Source organism: Equus quagga, chromosome 5 (assembly GCF_021613505.1).
Source record: "Equus quagga isolate Etosha38 chromosome 5, UCLA_HA_Equagga_1.0, whole genome shotgun sequence".
Classification (NCBI taxonomy): domain Eukaryota; kingdom Metazoa; phylum Chordata; class Mammalia; order Perissodactyla; family Equidae; genus Equus; species Equus quagga.
Window position 1 is genome coordinate 80493219 of NC_060271.1, and position 20737 is coordinate 80513955.

The 20737-nt window shown below is 42.1% G+C and overlaps 1 protein-coding gene across 1 annotated transcript; it reads right to left on the reverse strand.

The window, feature by feature from the left end:
• Positions 1-137: 137 nt before the first annotated feature.
• PCYOX1 (prenylcysteine oxidase 1) lies at positions 138-20040 on the reverse strand. Its single transcript, XM_046661013.1, has 6 exons — positions 19885-20040; positions 18671-18877; positions 17476-17650; positions 4640-4851; positions 4139-4291; positions 138-3711 (listed from the first exon to the last, which is right to left on the reverse strand). Exons 1-6 carry the CDS (start codon positions 19994-19996, stop codon positions 3056-3058), a joined length of 1515 nt encoding a protein of 504 aa, XP_046516969.1. The 5' UTR covers positions 19997-20040; the 3' UTR covers positions 138-3055.
• Positions 20041-20737: the final 697 nt, after the last annotated feature.

Genomic DNA, 20737 nt, shown 5'->3' on the forward strand with positions numbered 1-20737 from the left:
TAAACAGAGATAAAACACCTGGAAACCTGAGTGGGTTTCTCCTGAAAGAGTAACTGCAATTTTCATAACTTTGATGTACTCTGTTCTTAGTACATCTACATTCCAAGTATAGTACAAGACAAGTAAAACACAGGAAGTAATGATGTAGTTGTTTATTTTGAACGTTAAGTGGGAAAAAATTTTTGAATACCACAGTAGAAATAGAGTTCCAGAGAAAAACATTCCAGTGTATTGTGATTCTTTGTGGAGTACAGAAGGTAGTGATAATGCTGCCTGTAACATACTCATCTTGCTCATAAATTTTACGGTGCACAAACTCAGATGAGAGATATTTTACAGATGGTTGTATCATAAACCTAACCTTAAGAAACTTACAGGGGCTGGCCCAGTGGTGCAGCAGTTAAGCCCAGGGTCCACCAGTTCAGATCCTGGGTGCGGACCTACACACCATTTGTCAAGCCATGCTGTGGCAGGCATCCCACGTATAAAGTAGAGGAAGATGGGCACAGATCTTAGCTCAGAGCTAATCTTTCTCAAAAAAAAAAAGAAATTTACCAAGCAAATACTTAGGCCTGTTCTTTTTGTGATCTGGTTTTTGTGATTATAGGTAAAAAGCATACAAATCATCAATCACTTTAATAAAACTGTAGAAAATGGGGTATACTGCTCGTGGGTATGTGAGGTACTTGTATAAAACAGAACACACTGGATGACTTATAGGCATCTCTAAAATGGTATTTCCTATTTATAGAAAATATGGCAAAAGAACAGTTAGAGGGATAAAACCAACTTAATCACAATAAGCAGAATTGATATGACTTCCTATATATTTTTATTCTTCCATTCTTCATCTCTAAAGAAATCTTCGCTGATGTTTACAGGCTTGCATTTTGTGCAGCCACACACAGCTGAATTATAAGACTGGTTCTCTAATTGTGGTTCCTAGCCCAGGAGCATCACCTGGGAACTTAATAGAAATGCACATTTTTGTATACCACTCCAAACCTATTGAAACAAATTCTGAGGGTGAGGCCCAGCCAGCCCTTGGTGATTGTGATACATACCCAAGCTGGAGAACCACTGGAATAGAGCTAGCTTTGTTAGCCCCTGCATAATTTTTACCAGTGTCTCCTACAAAAAGATGAGTAGAGTGGTCTCCTGGACCAGGAAACAGGCTCTGATAGTATTTTTCTTCCAACAAAAAATTACCCTTTAATACTGTAATTGCAAACAATCTAATATGCTAGATATATTGATAACCTGTTTTGCTCTTTAAGGAAGCAATTTCAGATACCCTGTTGGAAAACTTAATCAGTGTAGTTTTGATGTAACAGCAACATTTTAAATTGATATTCTTATAAGTAAAATATATATCCCATTGCTAAACAAAGTCTACAAGTGATAGAAAATAAATTATTTCATTAGTATTTACCAATCTTTAACATACACATAACACAGTATGACATTCTCTGTATTGTCTTCATTAAAACCACAAAAGGAAAAAAACTTGAATGCGTCTTAGGCTTGTTAAGAATAAAATTAGAAAAAAGCTCACGCTTTGACAAACAAAATTTAATCCCTGCCTTTACATCAACTCTATCTTGGCAGTTTTATCAGCATATTAATATACACAATTGTAGTAGAGAAGAAATCATTTTAACTAAGAATCAATGTTCTCTTAGACCATTTTGCTAAAGTAGTTACTGCCATAATCTGGTAAAGGACTTTTTTTTTTTTTTAACAGGACACGTTAACTTGGTTGCAGTTACTTTTAGAATTCACAAGTATAAGAACAGTCATTCATGATCGTTGCACAGTGGATGTAGAACTGGTTCTCAAGTTTGGCTGCATATTAGAATCATTCAGCAAGCTTTAAAGTCCTATAGGTGATTCCAACTTGCAGCCAAATTTGAGAACTATGACCTTAAAAGATTTCAGCAATGAATTTCTCACCCAAAATGCTACAGTAGCTTTAGAAGCATTCAGGAGTTTGGGCATATGCTGGATTTGATCAAGCGTAGTGTCATTCTGAATATCCTACTCTATTGTCAAGTGCTCTGGAGTAAACAAAGTTGCCTCTGCTATTAGACTGTCGATGCTTCTTACTATGAAGATTACTACTTGAGTTCTCATTGAGAGAAATCATTCTTTGCAAAATGGATCTGCTTTAATAACGGATTGGGTTTCTTGGGACTTTAAAGGCACTGAAAACCCTTTGAACACATCTTAAACCCCCACATCAGCAATTCTCAACATTAGGAACTTTAAAAAGCTACAATGCTGAGGTCCTCTCCTCCATCCAATAAATCAGAATCTTTGTGAGGATCTACCAGTATTTGTGAAAGCTTCATAAGTGAGGATTTGATGATAGAATGCCAATTCTTTAAATCAATAGCCTGGCTTTTCATTTTACTTGAGATTTTTTATGACATCTTAAGGTTATACCACTAAAACTTCGAAATGTCACCCCTAATAAAACTGAAACAGAATCCAAAGAACATTCTGAAAGTCAAGGCTTCAGGCATGGCAGATTTACTTGGAAAAGGTATCAATTACTAAAGCCAGGCATAACACACCAGCTTCCATAATAGTTTTCACTATCTGAAGATCACATCCAGCCATGAACTGCAAATGAACTAGTCCCCAACTAAAAGATAACGTCTTTAAATTCTTCCTCAAGTGCTCAGCTTAAAATCCTCTAAAGTCTTGTTTAAAATCCAGGGCCCCACCCCCAGATCCACTGATTAACCAGAGAAGCAAGAGAATCTCTTACGATTAACAAACTCCACATGATTCTTAAGATCAGACAAGTTTGGGAAACAATCTTGATGGATATTAAAAGAAGAGTTAAGAAATTTTGGAGATGGCATAAATGCATTATACTTTCCGACTTAATTAGAACTTTGTATTTTCTCTTGATTCTCTGGGATGACTTCAGTTAAACAATGATAATGGCAAAACATCTGCTTCAAAATCATCTCAGATTGTATTCTTTTTTGCCAATAATATTCCATTCGGAACCAAGGCGGGGGTGGGGGGGAGTGACAATGTTATTTCATAGTTCAGTTTTCAGTTTCTCGTATAAGTCCTCTTGGTCAATCATGTGTGCGTGCTCGTTCCAGCGGTGATAGGCAAGGAGAGCGGCATTGTGGGCTGCAATGGCACTCATCTCCATGGCACTTGCTGCAAACTCTATGCCATTGAGGTAATACAGTCGATCGTGGAGGACGATGGGGGGGCATTTCTCCGGAGGCTTATAGTGAGGATATGCCAGCCACGGCTGCTTCACAGCATAATCGTAGGACAAAAAGAGCTTTAAAATTTGTTCTTTAGTAAGAATTTCTTGGGAAAAGATCTTCCAAACATATGTCCCACCTTTTGATGGTTGAGGATTATTTTCTCTTACTGAGGACACAATCCCAATGCTGTTAATGAACAAATCTGAACTATCAGTGGTTAAGATTGTACTGAGATCAAACTCATCTAAGTGTCTAGAGGTAAAAATTGTTGAATTCAATTGCCCCTTAATTAAAGTTGTCACTATATGTTGGTAATATTGATGGAATTCCTCAATTGGAGGATCAAAGTTGAGAAAAGTTATATTGGACATTTTTCGATTCAAGGGAGTAGCCACCAAGACGATGTCATAGAAGTCTGAACGGGTCTCAGATCCAGTTTGGTAGACCACTTCATACATCTTTGTGGGATTTCCTAGAGGAAATAAGGAAGCATACATTTCTTTAGTGTTTCTAATATACTATATTTTATACCCTCTAAAAATAATTTTATACCTTCTTAACAGTTTATAATTCTACGGAATTAAAGAAGTTTTATTCCTTTGGGACAGATAACTGTCCCAAATTGAAGCAATTTCCTACTGGGAAAGGAAATCACACCTTGTCAACAAGTATAAAATATGGAATTTTTACTTTCGAGGATGAGATTATTTTTCAAATCCAAAGTGTCACGCCACTGTACTTGAGCACATCTGGGAATAGTTCTACAGGGCACGACATATACAATTTAAAATTCCATCATTTGGAACTGAGTGAGAGATGGCAGAAGAGAGGTTTCTCTGCCTGAGCGATTATTTCCTACAGGGGAAATTAGGAACAATAAAATAGAAGTTCAAACTCACCCATCTGCTTGGTTCTTGTTTTCTCCTCTATGTACATTACTGAGCCATGTATAAGGTTGCCTTTGGAAGCCTCAAGGAGCCGTGAGCAAACAAGTTTATTACCACCTTCTACTGCCCAAAGGCCAGAATCAGCACAGGACATTGACACTGCCCCTGTTGGCAGGAGGGAAAAATGTGTTTTAATTCTGACTCTCTAAGACGCCCTCTACCCACACTCCCTTTCCATTTAGGTGAGTTCTGCTCCAAATGTCTCCAGATATTGCCAAATGGCCACTGGGGGCACAATCTCCCCTAAGTGAGAACCATTCAACTAACAAAAGCTAAGGACCCTCTCCCTGTAAAAATGCACATCTACATATCCGCAATTTTGCAAAGAATGTCTGAGGTGGCACAGAGAAAGGGAGTCTTCTCCAACTCAAGGCCTAAAGTCAGGAGCCACCATAGCATCAGGTAAGCCCCTCTGTGAACTAGTGTCTATACCTATTCCCAGCCTTGGCTTACCCACAAAACCATTGATGTTCATGCTTTGGCCAAAATTGACCCTCATGACAGGAGCAACCATTTCATTCAGGAATTTCTCAGAGAAGCCTGCTTTCTGCAAGGTTTCAAGAAGTGTTCGGTTAAGCATTCCAAGGAATTCGTCCCCTCCTAGAGAATGTAGTAACTTCTCAACACTACTGAAGGCATAGTCATGAGATTGGTAGCGGTAGATCCTTTTGAAAGGAGAGAAATGACCATTAAAAATCAAACAAGATAGGGGCAAGGGCATGCATAAAGAAGGGAAATAGCATCATAAGACTCAAACTGACTTTTATGTTACTTTCTGACGAGTTCCTGCCTATCGCATGTCACCGTCTCCCCCTGGAACCCTGGAAGCCCTAGGCCCTCCCTCTCCCTCCACCTCCTCTGGAAGTCCACTGTCCTTTGTATACACTCTTCTGCATTAATATGGTCACTGGGAGCACCTTTAAAGAAGTGGGTATGTCTTGTTCTCATTATGTTTTTATCTTCCAGCAGCACTTAAACATGTTTAAAATTAAACTTTATCGTTCCACCAGGCTTGATCCTCTCCATCCATCCCCCCATCCCAACCAAAAATAACAGGTCATTCCTAATATCCTACACATCATCCTCAGTTCATTTAGTTTCAAATTTCAACATTATCACTTCTCTTTTCTGCTTTACCCACACAAGAAGGAAACCTTATCACTCTTTCTAACATCTCTCTTGTTACTTCATTCTCATTTCCCTGATCTTAAGTCAGGATTTATATTCAAACCACTAAAATGAATAACTGATCTACCTGCTTCCAGTTTCTTTTCTTTGAAACATATATGAATCTCCCAGAAGCCCTAAAAAGCCTCTTATTTTGTCATTCATCCACTTACTCCAAAAACATCTTGCTTAGTGATGCTTACTAAAGTCCTGACATTTAAAAAAAAGAGAGAGAGAGACATGGATTTTACAGCCAAACTCATCAAGTCTAACTCTTTTGCTCTAATTGCAGATAAAAAAAAACAAAGGAAAAGTAAAAGAACTTGTCTAAAAGTCACATACAAGCAGAAGGCTCAAGTACCACTTGTCCCCTCTGCCCTCAACCACACACACACTCATACCCTCGCGAGTACACCTGACCCATTCACTGGTCTCTGAAGATGCTCTGCATAATGCTCCCCAACACTGCACTAGCTCTTCCCTCCAACTGGGAGACACTTCCCGTTCCTAACCACAGAACGGTGACAGCTCCTCCAGAGCCTGAAGCCCACCTCCTCTGCAAAGTCTTCCCCAACTTCCCAGTCCACAGTGACGTTGTCACCTCCAACAGTCCCATACAACTTAGCACCCATACCACTCATTCAGCACTTGATAGTACTTTGTATTATTTAATTTTTAGAAAATATCACTTGACATTTCTCTGCACTTTATGGACTTAAAAGAACATCCACACATGGGGCTGGCCCAGTGGCGCAGTGGTCAAGTGCGCATGTTCCTCTTCGGTGGCCCTGGGTTTGCTGGTTTGGATCCCGGATGCAGACATGGCACTGCTTGGCACGCCATGCTGTGGCAGGCGTCCCACATATAAAGTAGAGGAAGACAGGCATGGATGTTAGCTCAGGGCCAGTCTCCCTCAGCAAAAAGAGGAGGATTAGCAGCAGTTAGCTCAGGGCTAATCTTCCTCAAAGGAGGAAAAAAAAATCCACATAAATTAGTAATGCAGTAATTCGATGCATAATTTTTCAGGTCGCAAGTGATACAAAAATGAGAAAGACATGGTTCCCTTCCTGGAGCTTACAGTTAGGGACAAGTAATAAGGCACATGCAGAAATAAGTAGATGAAACAAAAGAAGAAATAAAAGTGCCAAAGAAAAATCCTGATCAGTGATCATGAGAGGAGAGTTTTTACATCAACTTTCTTGTCTCAAAATAAGCTGTAATTTTTTAAAGAGCAGAGGACAATGTCATATCTATTTTGATATTACCTACTGTCTAACAGCACAGTATTGGTGGTCTACCGGTCAAGATGTGGTGCTCTCACTTCCAGTTCATTTCCTGGTCCGGGAACCACACCACCCATCTGTCAGTCGTCATACTGTGATGGCTGCAAGTTGCTGTGAGGCTGAAAGCTATGCCAATGGTATTTCAAATACCAGCAGGGTCACCCAGAGTGGAAGGATTTCAGCGGAGCTTCCAGACTAAGACAGACTAGGAAGAAGGACATGACCACCTACTTCCAAAAAAACTGGCGATGAGAACCCTAGGAACAGCAGTGGAGCACTAGCTGATACAGCGCTGGAAGGTGAGAGGATGGAGCAAAAAGACCAGACAGGGTTCTGCTCTGCTGCACACACAGTCGCTAGGAGTCAGAACTGACTCAACGGCAGTGTCAACAACAAAACAGCATAGTGTACAAAATGTTGAATAAATTTTTGTTGCAAAAATTGGTATCAATGCCAAAACTGGGAAACTAAAATAATTCCTTCTAACCACATCATTTGGCTTCCAGCCCCTAAGAAGTTGGAAAAAGGGTAAAATCAGTGAGTTTTTTAGAAAAATTATTACAGTGAATATTCAATAAAATGAAGAGCAATTTTTGGCTAATGGTCAGCATGACAAAATAGTAGCCAATTAAAAAACTTATATATGATAATACAAAAATATTGCTCCTTGCCTCCTCTCGCCCTGAGCCCCAACCCCACTCAAGCAAGCCTCCTAAGTAAAGGCCTCCTATAGGGTGGCATGAGACAATACACACCATATAAACACTGAGCATTGTAACTGTTTCATGGTACTAGTTGCATTAGAATACATATCTATTAAAAAGTTAACATGTGAGTTAACTAGTAGTTTCTGCTAATCAGATTGCTTATACAGCCTTTTTCCTTTTTAAACTACATTTGTATAACCCTTAACACTTATTTATTCATTCATTCAACAACTATTTATGGAGCATCAACCTTGACTCAGGCACTGTTGTAGGGGCTAAGGATAAAGAGATCAACACAAAAGAGAAAAAAAATCCCTGCCCTAACGGAGCTTGAGTTCTAGTTGGGGAAACAGCTAATAAAAAAATACATCAATGCAACTAAATTGTACAGCAGGTTAGAGAAGGATAAGTATTAAGGAGAAAAATAAATCAGAAAGGAAGACTGGGAATGCTTGGAGTTGGCAAGGTTGCAACGCTAAGTAAGATGGTCCAAAAAAATAAGTAGGGGCCGGCCCTGTGGCTGAGTGGTCAAGTTCACACACTCCGCTTAGGCAGCCCAGGGCTTAGCCAGTTCGAATCCTGGGTGCAGACATGGCACCGCTCGTCAAGCCATGCCGAGGCAGCATCCCACATGCCACAACCAGAAGGACCCACAGCTAAAAATACACAACTATATACTGGGGTGTGGGGCTTTGGGAGAAAAAGGAAAAAATAAACAAAAAATTAAAAACTGAGTAGAGTGGTCAACAAAGCCACACTGAGAAGGTGACATCTGAGCAAAGACCTGAGAAGGAGGTGAGGATGCAAGCGATTCAGTAGCTGGGGGGGGGAATATTCCAGGTAGAGGTAAGAGCAGTGCAAAGGCTTTATGACAGAAGCATGCCTGGTGCATTCACCAACAGTGAGGCCAGTGCAGCTAAAGCAGAGAGACTCAGGAGAACAGGAGGAGGCACCGGCAGAAAAAAACAAGCAAGGCTAGTGGGTGAGGGATGAAGCACCTCTAGAATGGTGGAGTCAGAACTCAGAAAATCTGCTCCCACATAACAGCAACGAGAACACTGGCAAAAACTGTCAACATCAATGTTTTCAGAACTCTAGAAAGAAACCAAAGACTTGCCAAAATCCCAGGAGTATTTATTCAAGAAAAACGTCTGACTCTCAGTAAGAACGAGCCCTGTGGCATTTTAACTTACCCTATTCCCATTCCCCTCTTGCCGGCTCCAAGGTAGCCTTGAAAATCAGCAGCCTTGAAACGACAATCACTGTGAAACCAGCAAGCTGGCAGCCACAGGAGGGAATAAGACAGGTCTGGAGCTCCCCAAAACCCCCATCCCCAGAGAAGTCCCACCATCCGACCTATCTGGCAGCTCACTGAAAAGCTCCATCATCAGGGTTTGTCTTTATTTGACCTGATTTGGAGCTCACTCTGTACAAACAGCCCATCCTGAGGGCATCTGTCAAAAACATCAGTGGCAATTTAACATCACAGCTGCCTGAAGCTGAGATACCAACTGGGGCTCACAAGAGGCTGACCGAAAGGCTTTTTTTTTTTCTTCTTCTCCCCAAAGCCCCCCAGTACATAGTTGTATGTTCTAGTTGTGAGTGCTTCTGGTTGTGGCATGTGGGACGCCGCCTCAGCGTGGCCCGATGAGCAGTGCTAGGTCTGCACCCAGGATCTGAACCAGTGAAACCCTGGGCCTCTGGAGCTCAGTGCACGAACTTAACCACTTGGCCACGGGGCCACCCCCTGACCAAAAGACTTCAAAAAGAAATACTGGGGAATGAAAAACACCAACACATTCTGGAGACCTAGAAGGCCATGCCCAGGACAGACCTGAGAAGGCCTGAATCTGCCATGTCTGGCCAACCTTGAGGCTTTGAGCAGGCAGGAAGTAAAGGCTAATGGAGAGCTGTAAGCCACCTGCCAGAACACTGAAAACACACCCCAGCACACACACTTCACAGCCATAACTGACAAATACAGACCGAACAGAATCAGTCCCAGAAAGTCACTAAACAGACAAACAGCAACAATAACAAACCCTGAGTTGGGGAGAAATCTGATTTCCCAATTTGCCATGTATTATTATTTTAAATGTCCAGTTGCAACAAAAATTATGAGCTACTCAGAGAAACAAGAAAGTATAGCCCACACACAGGGAGGAAAAAAAAGGAGTCAACAGAAACTGTCTCTGAGGAAACCAAGACCCTGGACTTGCTAGACAAAGACTTTAAATCAGCTATTATAAATACTTTAATAGAACTAAAGGAAGCTCTGTCTGAAGGACTAAAGCAAGTATGAGAACAATGTCCCACCAAATATAGAATATCAATAAAGAGACAGAAATTATAAAAAAGAAAAAATTCTGGAGTTGGAAAGTACATCTGAAATAAAAAATTCCCTAGAGAGGCTCAACAGCAGATCTGAAACAGCAGAGGAATCAGTGAACTTAAAGATAAGATCAACTGAGGGCCAGCCTGGTGGCACAGCGGTTAAGTGCGCACGCTGCACTTCGGCGGCCTGGGGTTCGCCGGTTCAGATCCTGGGTACGGACATGGCACCGAATGGCAAGCCATGCTGTGGTAGGCGTCCCATATACAAAGCAGAGGAAGATGGGCATGGATGTTAGCTCAGGGCCAGTCTTCCTCAGCAAAAAGAGGAGGACTGGCAGCAGTTTGCTCAGGGTTAATCTTCCTTTAAAAAAAGAAAAAAAAAAAAGTAAGATCAACTGAGATTATACAGTCTGAGGAACAGAAAGAAAAACAGCTAAGAAAATGAGCAGAGCATGAGAACCCTGTAGGACAACACAAAGTACACCAACACACACAAAATGGGGATCCCAGAAGAAGAGAAAAAGGGACAAAAAAAATTGAAGAAATAATAGCCCAAAACGTCCCAAATTTGATGGAAAACATTAATCTGCACATCCATGAAACTCAACAAATCCAAGCAGGATAAACTCAAAGAGATCCATACCGAAACACAGAATAGTCAAACTGTGGAAAGACAAAGACAGAATGTTGAAAGCACCAAGAGAAAAGCAACTCATCCAACAAAACGGATCCTCACTAAGATTAACAGCTGACTTCTCACCAGAAACCATGAAGGCCAGAAGGCAGTGGCATGACACATTCAAAATGCTGAAACACTGACAACCAAGACTTCCATATTCAGCAAAACTATCCTTCAAAAATGAAGAGAAATTACGATAATCCCAAGTAAACAAAAACAGATAATTCAACACTAGCAGACTTGCCCTATAAGAAATACTAAAGGGAGTCCTTCAGGCTGAGATAACACTAGACAGAAACTCAAATCCACACGAAGAAATAAAGAGTAGAAAATATCTCTTTAAAACAAAAAAGGACAGCAACTAGAAATGAATAAGTACTGGAGGTCTAACGCACAGTATAGTGACTACAGCCAACAATACTGTCTTCTATACTCCAAAGTTGCTAAGAGTAGATCTGAAATGTTCTCACCATATAAGGGAAATGAGAAGTATGTGACACGACAGAGATGTTAACTAGCTGTGGTGGTAATCATACTGCAACATACAAATGTATCAAATCAGCACGCTGTAGATCTTAAACTTACACAATGTTACATGTCAATTATATCTCAATCTTTTTTAAAAAGGCACAATACGCTAACAATGCATAATATGAAAAGGAAATTAAGAAAACAATCTCATTACAATAGCATCAAAAAGAATAAACCTTTAGGAGTAAGCTTCACCAAGGAGACAAAGACTCGTGCACTGAAAACCACAAAACATTGCTGAAAGAAATTAAAGACATCCCATGTTCATGGACTGGAAAACTTGATATTGATAAATTGTCCTTATTACCTAAAGTGATCTACAATTGCATTGTTTCTATGTAATCCCTATGAAAATCCCAATGGCGTTTTTTGCAGAAATAGAAAAAAAAATCCTAAAATTTATATAGAATCTCAAAAGACCCCCAAAGAACAAAAGCAATCTGGAGAAAGAAAAACAAAGCTAAAGGTCTCACATTTCCTGACTTCAAAGTACACTGCAAAGCTACAGTAAACAAAACAGTATGGTACCAGCATAAAGACAGACATATACATCAATGGAGCAAAATAGAGAATCCAGAAACAAAGTCTCACATATATGGTCAAATGATCTTCAACAAAGGTGTCAAGTCTACACAATGAGTAAAAGATAGTTTCTTCAACAAACGGGATATCTACCTGCAAAAGAATGAAACTGGACCCTTAAATGTTATACAAAAATTAACTCAAAATGAATCAAAGACATAAACATAAGACCTGAAACTATAAAACTCCTAGAACAAAACATAGGGGAAAAGCTTCATGACCCTGGATTTCACAATGATTACCTGGCTATGACACCAAAAGCACAGGCAACAAAATCAAAAATAGATAAATGGAACTATATCAAACTTAAAAAACTTCTGTGCAGCAAAGGAAATAATGAACAGCATGAAAAGGCAATGTACAGAATGGGAGAAAGTGTTTGCAAACCATATATCTGATAAGGGTTTAATATCCAGAATATAAAAAGAACTCCTATAACTCAACAACAAAAAGTCCAATTAAGAAATGGGCAAAGTTGGGCCAGTCTGGTGGCACAGTGGTTAAGTTTGCGCACTCCACTTCAGCGGCCCAGGGTTCACAGGTTCGGATTGTGGGTGTGGACCTATATACCACTCATAAAGCCATGATGTGGTGGTGTCCCACATACAAAATAGAGGGAGACTGGCACAGATGTCAGCTCAGTGACAATCTTCCTCAAGCAAAAAGAGGAAGATTAGCAACAGATGTTAGCTCAAGACCAATCTTCCTCACCAAAAAAAAAGGGGGGGGGGGTGCAAAGAACTTGAATAGACGCATCTCCAAAGAAGATACACAAATGGCCAACAAGTATATGAAAAGATGCACAACATCACTAATAATTAGGGAAATGCAAATCAAAAGCACAAAGAGATTATCACTTCACGCCTGTTAGGATATCCATTATCTAACAAAAAATAGCAAGTGTTGGCAAGGGTGTGGAGAAACCCCTGTCCATTGTTGGTGGGAAAATAAAATGGTACAGCCACTATAGAAAAGGGTATGGAGGTTCCTCAAACAATTAAAAGTAGAATTACCATATGATTCAGCAATCTCACTTCTGGATATGTATCCAAAAGGAATTGAAAACAGGATCAAAGAGATGTTTAAACACCCACGTTCACTGCAGCATTATGCACAATAGCTAAGAGGTGGAAGCAACCTAAATGTCCACCAACAGATGAATGGATAATACAAAAAGGCAGTAATGGAAGAACAGAGAAACAAACAACGTATGACATACAGAAAGCAAATAGCAAAATGAGAGACATAAAACTTACCTTAACAGTAACTATATTAAACACAAATGGACTAACAGTCCAACGATCGGCAGAGTTGATAAAAACACACGATCCAACTATATGATGTCTACAAGAAATACACATTAGATTCAAAGACACAAATAGGCTGAAAGTAAAAAGATGGAAAAAGATACACCACACAGAGAGTAACAGAGAGACCTGGAAGTAGCTATACCAATATCAGAGAATATAGACTTTATGACAAAAATTGTTACTAGAGACAAAGGAGGACATTTTATAAGATAAAAGGGTTAGGCCATTAGGAACACATATCAATTATAAACATATATGTACCTAACAACCGAGCCCCAAAATACATGAAGCAAAACTGACAAAATTGAAGGGGAAAACAGACAATTCAACAATCACAGTTGGAGACACTAACATCCCACTCTCAATAATGAGTAGAACAAGTAGGCAGAAGCTAACAGTGTATTAGTTCACTAGAGCTGCCACAACAAAGTATCACAGACCAGGTGGCTTAAACCACAGAAATGTATTTCTCACAGTTCTGGAGGCTGGAGATCTAAGATCACGGCATTGGCAGGTGTGGTTTCTCCTGAGGCCTCTCTCCCCAGCTTGCAGATGGCCACCTTCTCACTGTGTCCTCACGCGGTCCTTCCTCTGTGCATGCACATCCCTGTGCCTCTTCTGTGTGTTCTAATCTCTTCTTATAAGGACACCAGTCAGATTGGATATGGCCCACTCTAATGGCCTCATTTTAACTTAATCACCTCATTAAAAGTCCCATCTCCAAATACAGTCATATTCTGAGGTGCACAGGGTTAGAGCTTCAACATATGAATGGCCGGGGTGGGGGGGAGGACAATTCTGCCCATAAGAAACAGGAAATATAAAAATAAGGGATGAGATTATCCATGTCCTTTGTCAGGTCTTCCAAACCATGGGATAATTTTGGCCGTTTCTCTGCAGGATATAGAAAGCCACTGAAAGTTTCTGAGCAGAGAAGTAATGTGATGACTTTTAGATTTTAAAAAGACCACTTCGGCTGCTATGCTGCAAACAGATTGTGGCAGCACAAGGGCAAAAGCAGGGAGATAAGTTGGAAGGTGTATTAGTTTCCTACTGCTGCTGTAACAAATTACCACAAATTTACTGGCTTAAAACACCACAAATTTATTATCTTATGGTTCTGCAGGTGAGAAATACAAAGGCAATCTCACAGGGCTAAACTCAAAGTGTTGGCAAGGCTAGTTCCTTCTGGAAGCTCTGAGGAAAGAATCCATTTTCTTACCTTTTTCAGTTTCTATAAACCACCTGCATTCCTTGGCTTATGGCCCCTTTCAAGCATCACCCCAACCTCTTGCTTCCACCATCACATCTCCCACTAATTCTGATCCTCCTGCCTCCCTCTGATAAAGACGTTTGTGGATTACATTGGGCCCATCTAAATAATCAAGAAGGATCTTGCGATTTCAAGACCCTTAATTTGATCATATCTGCAAAGTCCCTTTTACCATGTAAGGCGACACATTCAGAGGTTCCAGGAATTAGGATGTAGACATCTTGAAGGCGGAAAGAGACTATTCCAGCAAGCCAGATGAACAATAATAGTGGCTTGGATCAAAGTGGCAGGAGTGGTGGCAGTGAGAAGTGGTGGAATTCTGGATATATGTTAAAGACTGACAGGATTCCAGACAGACTGGATTTGGGAAATGAGAGAAAGAAACAAAAAATGGCAAAATGTTTGTTAGCCGTTAACTAGAAGGAAAAAAGGGTGTTTATAAAGCCTTTCACTGTCAGTCCTATCAGTCTCAGACCAAGAAGTGTTAAGGATCTAACAGGTCCCCAGAAACGCACTAAGTGCTAGAGACAAGAATGAGCTGTACCCTAGCCTAGACACCAAGATATCTCAACAGGAAGCCACAGTGGACCAAAGGATTCAATTCAACAAACATTTGAGGGAATTATCTACTACATTATAATTACTGCGCATACTACACAACAACACAAGTGTATGTGTGCTGTGCACCATCTAATTCCTAACGGACGTTGGAAAAGAGAGATCAATGGTGACTAAGAGTATTAGGGGAAGGTTTTGTTGAAAGACTGAGATTAGAGATTGGACTTTGCAGTAAGAATGGCATCGAACCAGAAGAACTGCATAAATAATTGCTCAGAACTGGACATTAACCTGGCAAGTGTGGATATCACGGGCTACAGAATTTCCACCCAAGTACATCCAACAGCGAGAAGAATGAATGCATACTCCCAGGAGTGTGGGGTGTTGCCTACAAGTTTGAACCCTCTTTCAAGTGTCATGGTTTACTACCGTCATATGGGCCTTTGCTCACACCGTGCACTCTTTGAAATGGAAGCAGAGAAATGACAAGATACCTCCCCAAAGCTGGTCAGCAAATCTCCCAAGAGTTTCTGCAGAAGATGACACAAGCCACTTTCAAGGGGACTTAGCTGGATCTGTCATATATATCCAAAAAAGAGAAAAAACTTTTCAAGCAAGAACTTTAGGTTTTATACCATTCAAAGAAAGAAAAACTCAAGAGTATTCTCCAATTGCACATTTAACGTAGTTGTTCTCAACTCTGGCTGTAAGTTAAGATTCACTTGAGGTGCTTTTAAAAATACCAATGCCCAGACCCCTACTCCAGAACAACGAGATCAAAAATCTCTAGAGGTAGAATATAGCATTCTTATTTTAAAAAGATCCCAAGTGATTCTAATGTGCACCCAGGGTTGAGAACTACTGCTTTACTGAAAAGCAAGGGAATTCGTTGTTCCAGATTCTTCTTTGGCAACCTCTGTAGCTCCCAATCCTGGTTGCAACATTCCTGAGTAACTCCAACATGGAATACTACCAATATTTAACCGCTGGCAAAGAATTAAACAGCGAGTAGACTGCCTACACCACTGGGACTGAGTTAAGATTCCCTGCTCAGGGTGGGGGCGGGGGGTTCCCGAAAAGCAGGCAGATGCCTTGAGTGGGAACACACAGCTATTTCACAGTCCAGCAGAATTTCACTACTTCAACAACTGGCACATGCTGGCTCAATACCAGCCTTGTCTCCAATTATCTCATAGCGCATGATAAAATTGTCAAAATAAGATTTGTATGTTGATTTATTGAAAGAAACAGAAATGTACGATGCATGGCCCTTTAAACAACATAAAGGTCAATGCTATATAATCAAATATCAAACACAGACGGGGGCAGTAATTTCATAAAGCTTGGGAATTGTTTTCTAAAATCAAAAATAGGATAATCTATGTATCCTCTCACTGGGTCTTTTTCACAGTTCCGTAACACCCTGAATTCACTCCAAAGTGATTTCTTTATTTGTCAAAGGGCAACTTTCTACATGTCAAGCAAGCCACGGGTAAGAAGTGTGTTACCGGCAGAGCTGCATCCGATGCCATCTGAACTTGATTTTCCTGCTGAGCATGCAGCAACGTGCCCCCTACCTTCTTTAAAGAGTGACTAGCTGTCTCTCTTTAAAAAATCCTGCATTTTTTTTTTTAGTTATTGGTTTATTGCTTGTCTCTCTATTAGCATGTATCTTCTTTGAGGACAGGGAAATGTTCTAGGTTCTACACCCTCAGGACCTGGAATAGTGCCTGGCACTCAATATTTGGTGAATGAATAAATGAATGAATGCCTACTTTAAAACAGTCTGCACTGTAGCTGAACTGAATGTACCCACTGAAAAGATGTTCAAGGATTTGACCTAAGAATGATGTTTAGAAAGAAAGAAATCTCTAACTAATATAAGTTACAGAAACTAGAGTGTATTCATCGTACTCCACTCCTATATTTGTTCTGGGCAATACTCAGTCATATGACATGTAATTTTACCTTTTTAACAAGTACTTTATTATGTTGGAACAGTCATAGTAATAAACTACTATTAGCACTTACAAGTTGAATTTCTCCAGCATCTAAAATTGTAAACCAGCATAAAAATTAGCACATGCCAAGAGCCTTAAAAAAAGCAAAAGGTTGCATCTTTCAAAGTTTGACTGGCTATTAAATGTTATTTTTCCTTATTGCAAAGCAATGAGCATTCATACACATAGAAAATTTTGAAAATATAGAAAAGCATAAAGAAGAAAAAAAAGCCACCTGTATTCTCACTACCCAGGACAGTGCTGGAGTTTAGTACCTTAATTTAAATTCTTGGGGCACAGAACTGATACTCCACCTCAGGCTGCTGGCCCACTGGAACATCACGTCACCATTAAAGCTCATTTAAGTTTTCTGATCCCTTTTACAAGCTCTTATACACATTCCCTCATTAATCCACACAACACCAGCACAGTGCCGAGATGAAAAGTGAGGACTCTGGAGCCAGCCTGCCTGGGGAGGAACTCAGCCCCACCACTTACTAAGTGGGTGTGCCTGCACACTTGCAACCTCTATGCCTCCACCTTCTACACCTGTATAAAGCTAAACCAGTACCCACCTGAGAGAGCTGTCCTGAGATTTCAAGGAGTTAATATTTGGAGAGAATTTAACAAAGCCCAGGAACACTAAACAAGCATTTGCAATACACATTTTCAGAAGCAAAAATAAAGTACCCTTTCAATTTCCAAGTGGATAACCGGCTTGCGTATTTTATAAAAAACATTTTGCCTAACAATCTTACCAACAAACAGGCCTTGCAGTCAGGCAGAGAACTGTTCCAAGAAACGGTAATTCCTAAAGAACATCTAACTAAAAGGTCTTAGGTTAAACGGAAGAGAAAAAAATTACCTCATAAACTTGTCTAATGCATCCTCTACCCACATGTGCATTCGGAGGGACTGAAATCCATACTGCCAAATTAGTTTAATCATGTTAATTATAAACCAGCTGCTCTCCTCAAACACCAGTCTCTCTCCGTTATACACCCCCATTAGGCCACCATAGCTCTGCACAGTAGAGAGACCTGCAAAAACAGAGAGGGGGAGCTAGGTCAGTGGTTTCCATGCTGATCAAAGGAAAAAAGGTAATCGGAAGCTATCAGGCACACTCTGAAGTGAGTGAATCCCGGGCTTCCCACAGTTCCCAGGAGACATATTAAAAGAGCTCTATCTTTAGAACAGTGTGTGACACACTATACACTCACTACACTGTCCAAAAGCAGAGTCTCCAAAAGTTAGGTCAGATGATCATGCAGAGATATCAAAATTAGACTGGCTACTGTTAGTCTAAAAAGGCTAAAAAGTCAAAGGAAAAAAGAGTACCAACTGAATTCAACTTAAAAACAGAAATGCCAGTCATGAATCTTCGCAGCATAAATCGCTCCTGTTATATATTTGCCCTCATGGAGGAAAGAGAGACCCAAGAAGCTTCCACAGGAGAGGTGGAATGCAGCTAAGAAAAAGAAGCTATCCCCATTCCTATGCCAATCCTATTCTGCATAACAGGGTATTTCAGATAACTGGAAGGAGGCCAAAGTTACACAAATATTCCCGAAAGAAAGGACTTGCAGAGGCCTGCCAGCCTTCCCCCCACAACCTGTCCCAGCTCCTCTGCAGGTAGGGAAGCAGTCAGATGCCCCAGGTTCTAGGCATATGTCTACACCCATAGCTATGTGAGTGACTTTAAGCCAAACATGTCAAGCCTCTGTGCCTCATTTCCCCAGCTGCAAAATAAGCACACGAGGTTTCTGCTAACTCAAGCCATTCTTTGATTCTTCAACATGAACCCCAGGTTTAAGAGCAACCACTCCCACCCCCGCCCTATGGCTGTAATTCCAGATAACTGAAGATACAGATAAGTAGAGTCCCATTACAGGAGAGTGGCTCCTAACTAAGGCAGTACTAACTGCTAGCAGGAAAAGTGGGGAAAAGAGTTTTTCCAATTTCTCTGTAAAGGACAGAAAAGTTTCAGTTCCCAATCTTGAGAAAAATATCCATGGATGGTTACACAGAAATCTGCTTAGCTCTAAAGCCAAATTACCTACCCAGGTCCTTGACAAAACGCTTCATGTGCAGATTTAAAGGATGGATGACAGAACCTCCTGCCTCATATTCTTGCCCCCGCACAGTCAAGGTGGCCAGACGGCCTCCCACCTCTCCTCTTTCAAACAGATCAATCTTCACATCTTTCCCAAATTTCTGCCGCAGGTAATAGGCTGCTGAAGTGCCACCAATTCCAGCTCCAATAATTGCTATAGGGGAAAAAAAAGAACAATTTCTTTCCCTCTTACCAGCTATGTGGGTTTTGTTTTGTTTTTGTCAACAATTTGGGGAAGCTTGGGGAGAGGGAGGCAAGTGACAATTGCAGTGAAGACGGAACTCTGAATCTCTCAGACCCTGCCCCAGATAAAACCGGTAGATTAACTTACAAACTGACATTAGATTTTTTTCTTGCCAGATGCCCAAAGACCTCACATTTCTTCGTCGATGCACCAACAGGCCCGCTCACCCTTCTTTGTGCCCAATGCATGGGAACAGAGAAGGTGGGCCTTCCCAGCACGCATTTTAAATAAGGGGCCGCCATTTTTGCTTAGATTTGTTTTGTCTCATTAATGTAGGTAGGTTAATGAACCCAAAGAACACAGTTTATGGGGAATAAAAAAGAAAGCAAAACAAAACAAACAGGGAGCAAAAAAACCAGGAAGACTGAAACTGGAAAAAGAGTGCATTCTTTCGGCTGTGTCGTAGTCCTAGGCAGAGAAATTGTGTGCAAGCCAGGGGCCTCTGAGAGCTGGCCACCTCAGCAAAGCAGACGGGAGCAGGGGGCTCCAGCTATCAAGGGAAGCAGTCGGGCTCAGCTTGTCTGCACTGCTCAGCGTGCTGTGCCCGCGTGCGCCTGTCATCTGCAGAGCACAGGCGGCCCGTCTCTCCAGGACGAACCAGAGGACTGGCCTCCCAAAGGTGCGGCAAGGCAAGGCGACGAGAGGGGCCTCCGAGACCCGGGCTGCAGGGACGCTTGGCGGCCGCCCACTCGCCCCGGACGCCCCTGCACGGCCCACTCTTCAAGCGGGCCGATCTCCACGCCCGGGAAGGCACGGTGCTCGGGCACCGAAAACGACCCCGAGGCGCGAACCGGGAAGCGCGCGGCCCACGCGGCCCGGCGGGCGTCGCGGCTGCGGAGTCCGTGCACCACGCAGCGGGCCGGCCGGCGCGGGGCGCGCTCCCGCACCCCCGTCCGCGCCGCCCCGCTCTCGCCTACCGATCTTATCCGGCGGGGCCCGTCGCTCGGCGCTCCCGGGGCACCCCCAGCTGCACAGCAGCAGCCCCAGCCCCAGAAGCGACGAGACAAGCTCCCTGGCGGTGAGCCCCATGGCTAATGCAGCGCAGCAGTCAGTCCCCGGCACCCGACAGTCGGCCAGCCACTGCGCGTCTGCGCGCTCCGCCCGCCCCGCCCCCGGCCGGCCGCGCCCCTCCGCCCCGCCCGCGCAGGCGGCTGGCGCCCCAAGTCTGCCCAGACCTCCGGGAGCCCCCAACCATTGTCCCCTCGGTCCTCCAGGCCCGCCTGGTCCCTCTGGGGCCCTCGCTGCTTCAGGAAGACACCAAAGGCACCGGCGGAGGCTCACCCTAGCTCTCCTTCTTCCTCCCTATGTATTCGAGTGAAACACATTATTTCTTCACTAGTGCCCTCTTCTGTCTCTTCAGTGCCTCCCTCTCAAAGAAGGCACACTGCTCATCACTGTCAGAAACAGACCGGTGGAGCGACACATACTTATTGAGTGATCACTATGTTCTGGGGACTGTTGGGCACAGATGAATGGGTAAACGCTGCTAGGTGAAAGGAAGAATGAGGGAAACTGGGGATGGAGTGGTCCAATGTGAAGGGAGTGGAAAAGTAGTGACAGACATGACTAAAAGTAGAGTACCCATATCATACAATGGAACATTATGCAAGCATTAAAAAGAATATAGGATCTATAACTATTGTCCTAGTATTGTTAGGTGAGACAAGCTGGTGGCTGAGTGAAGGGTATTATTTGATCCCATTTCTGTAATTAAAATACTCCACCTCACCCCCCCACCTCAACAAAAGAAAAGAAAAATCGGTGTAAGAC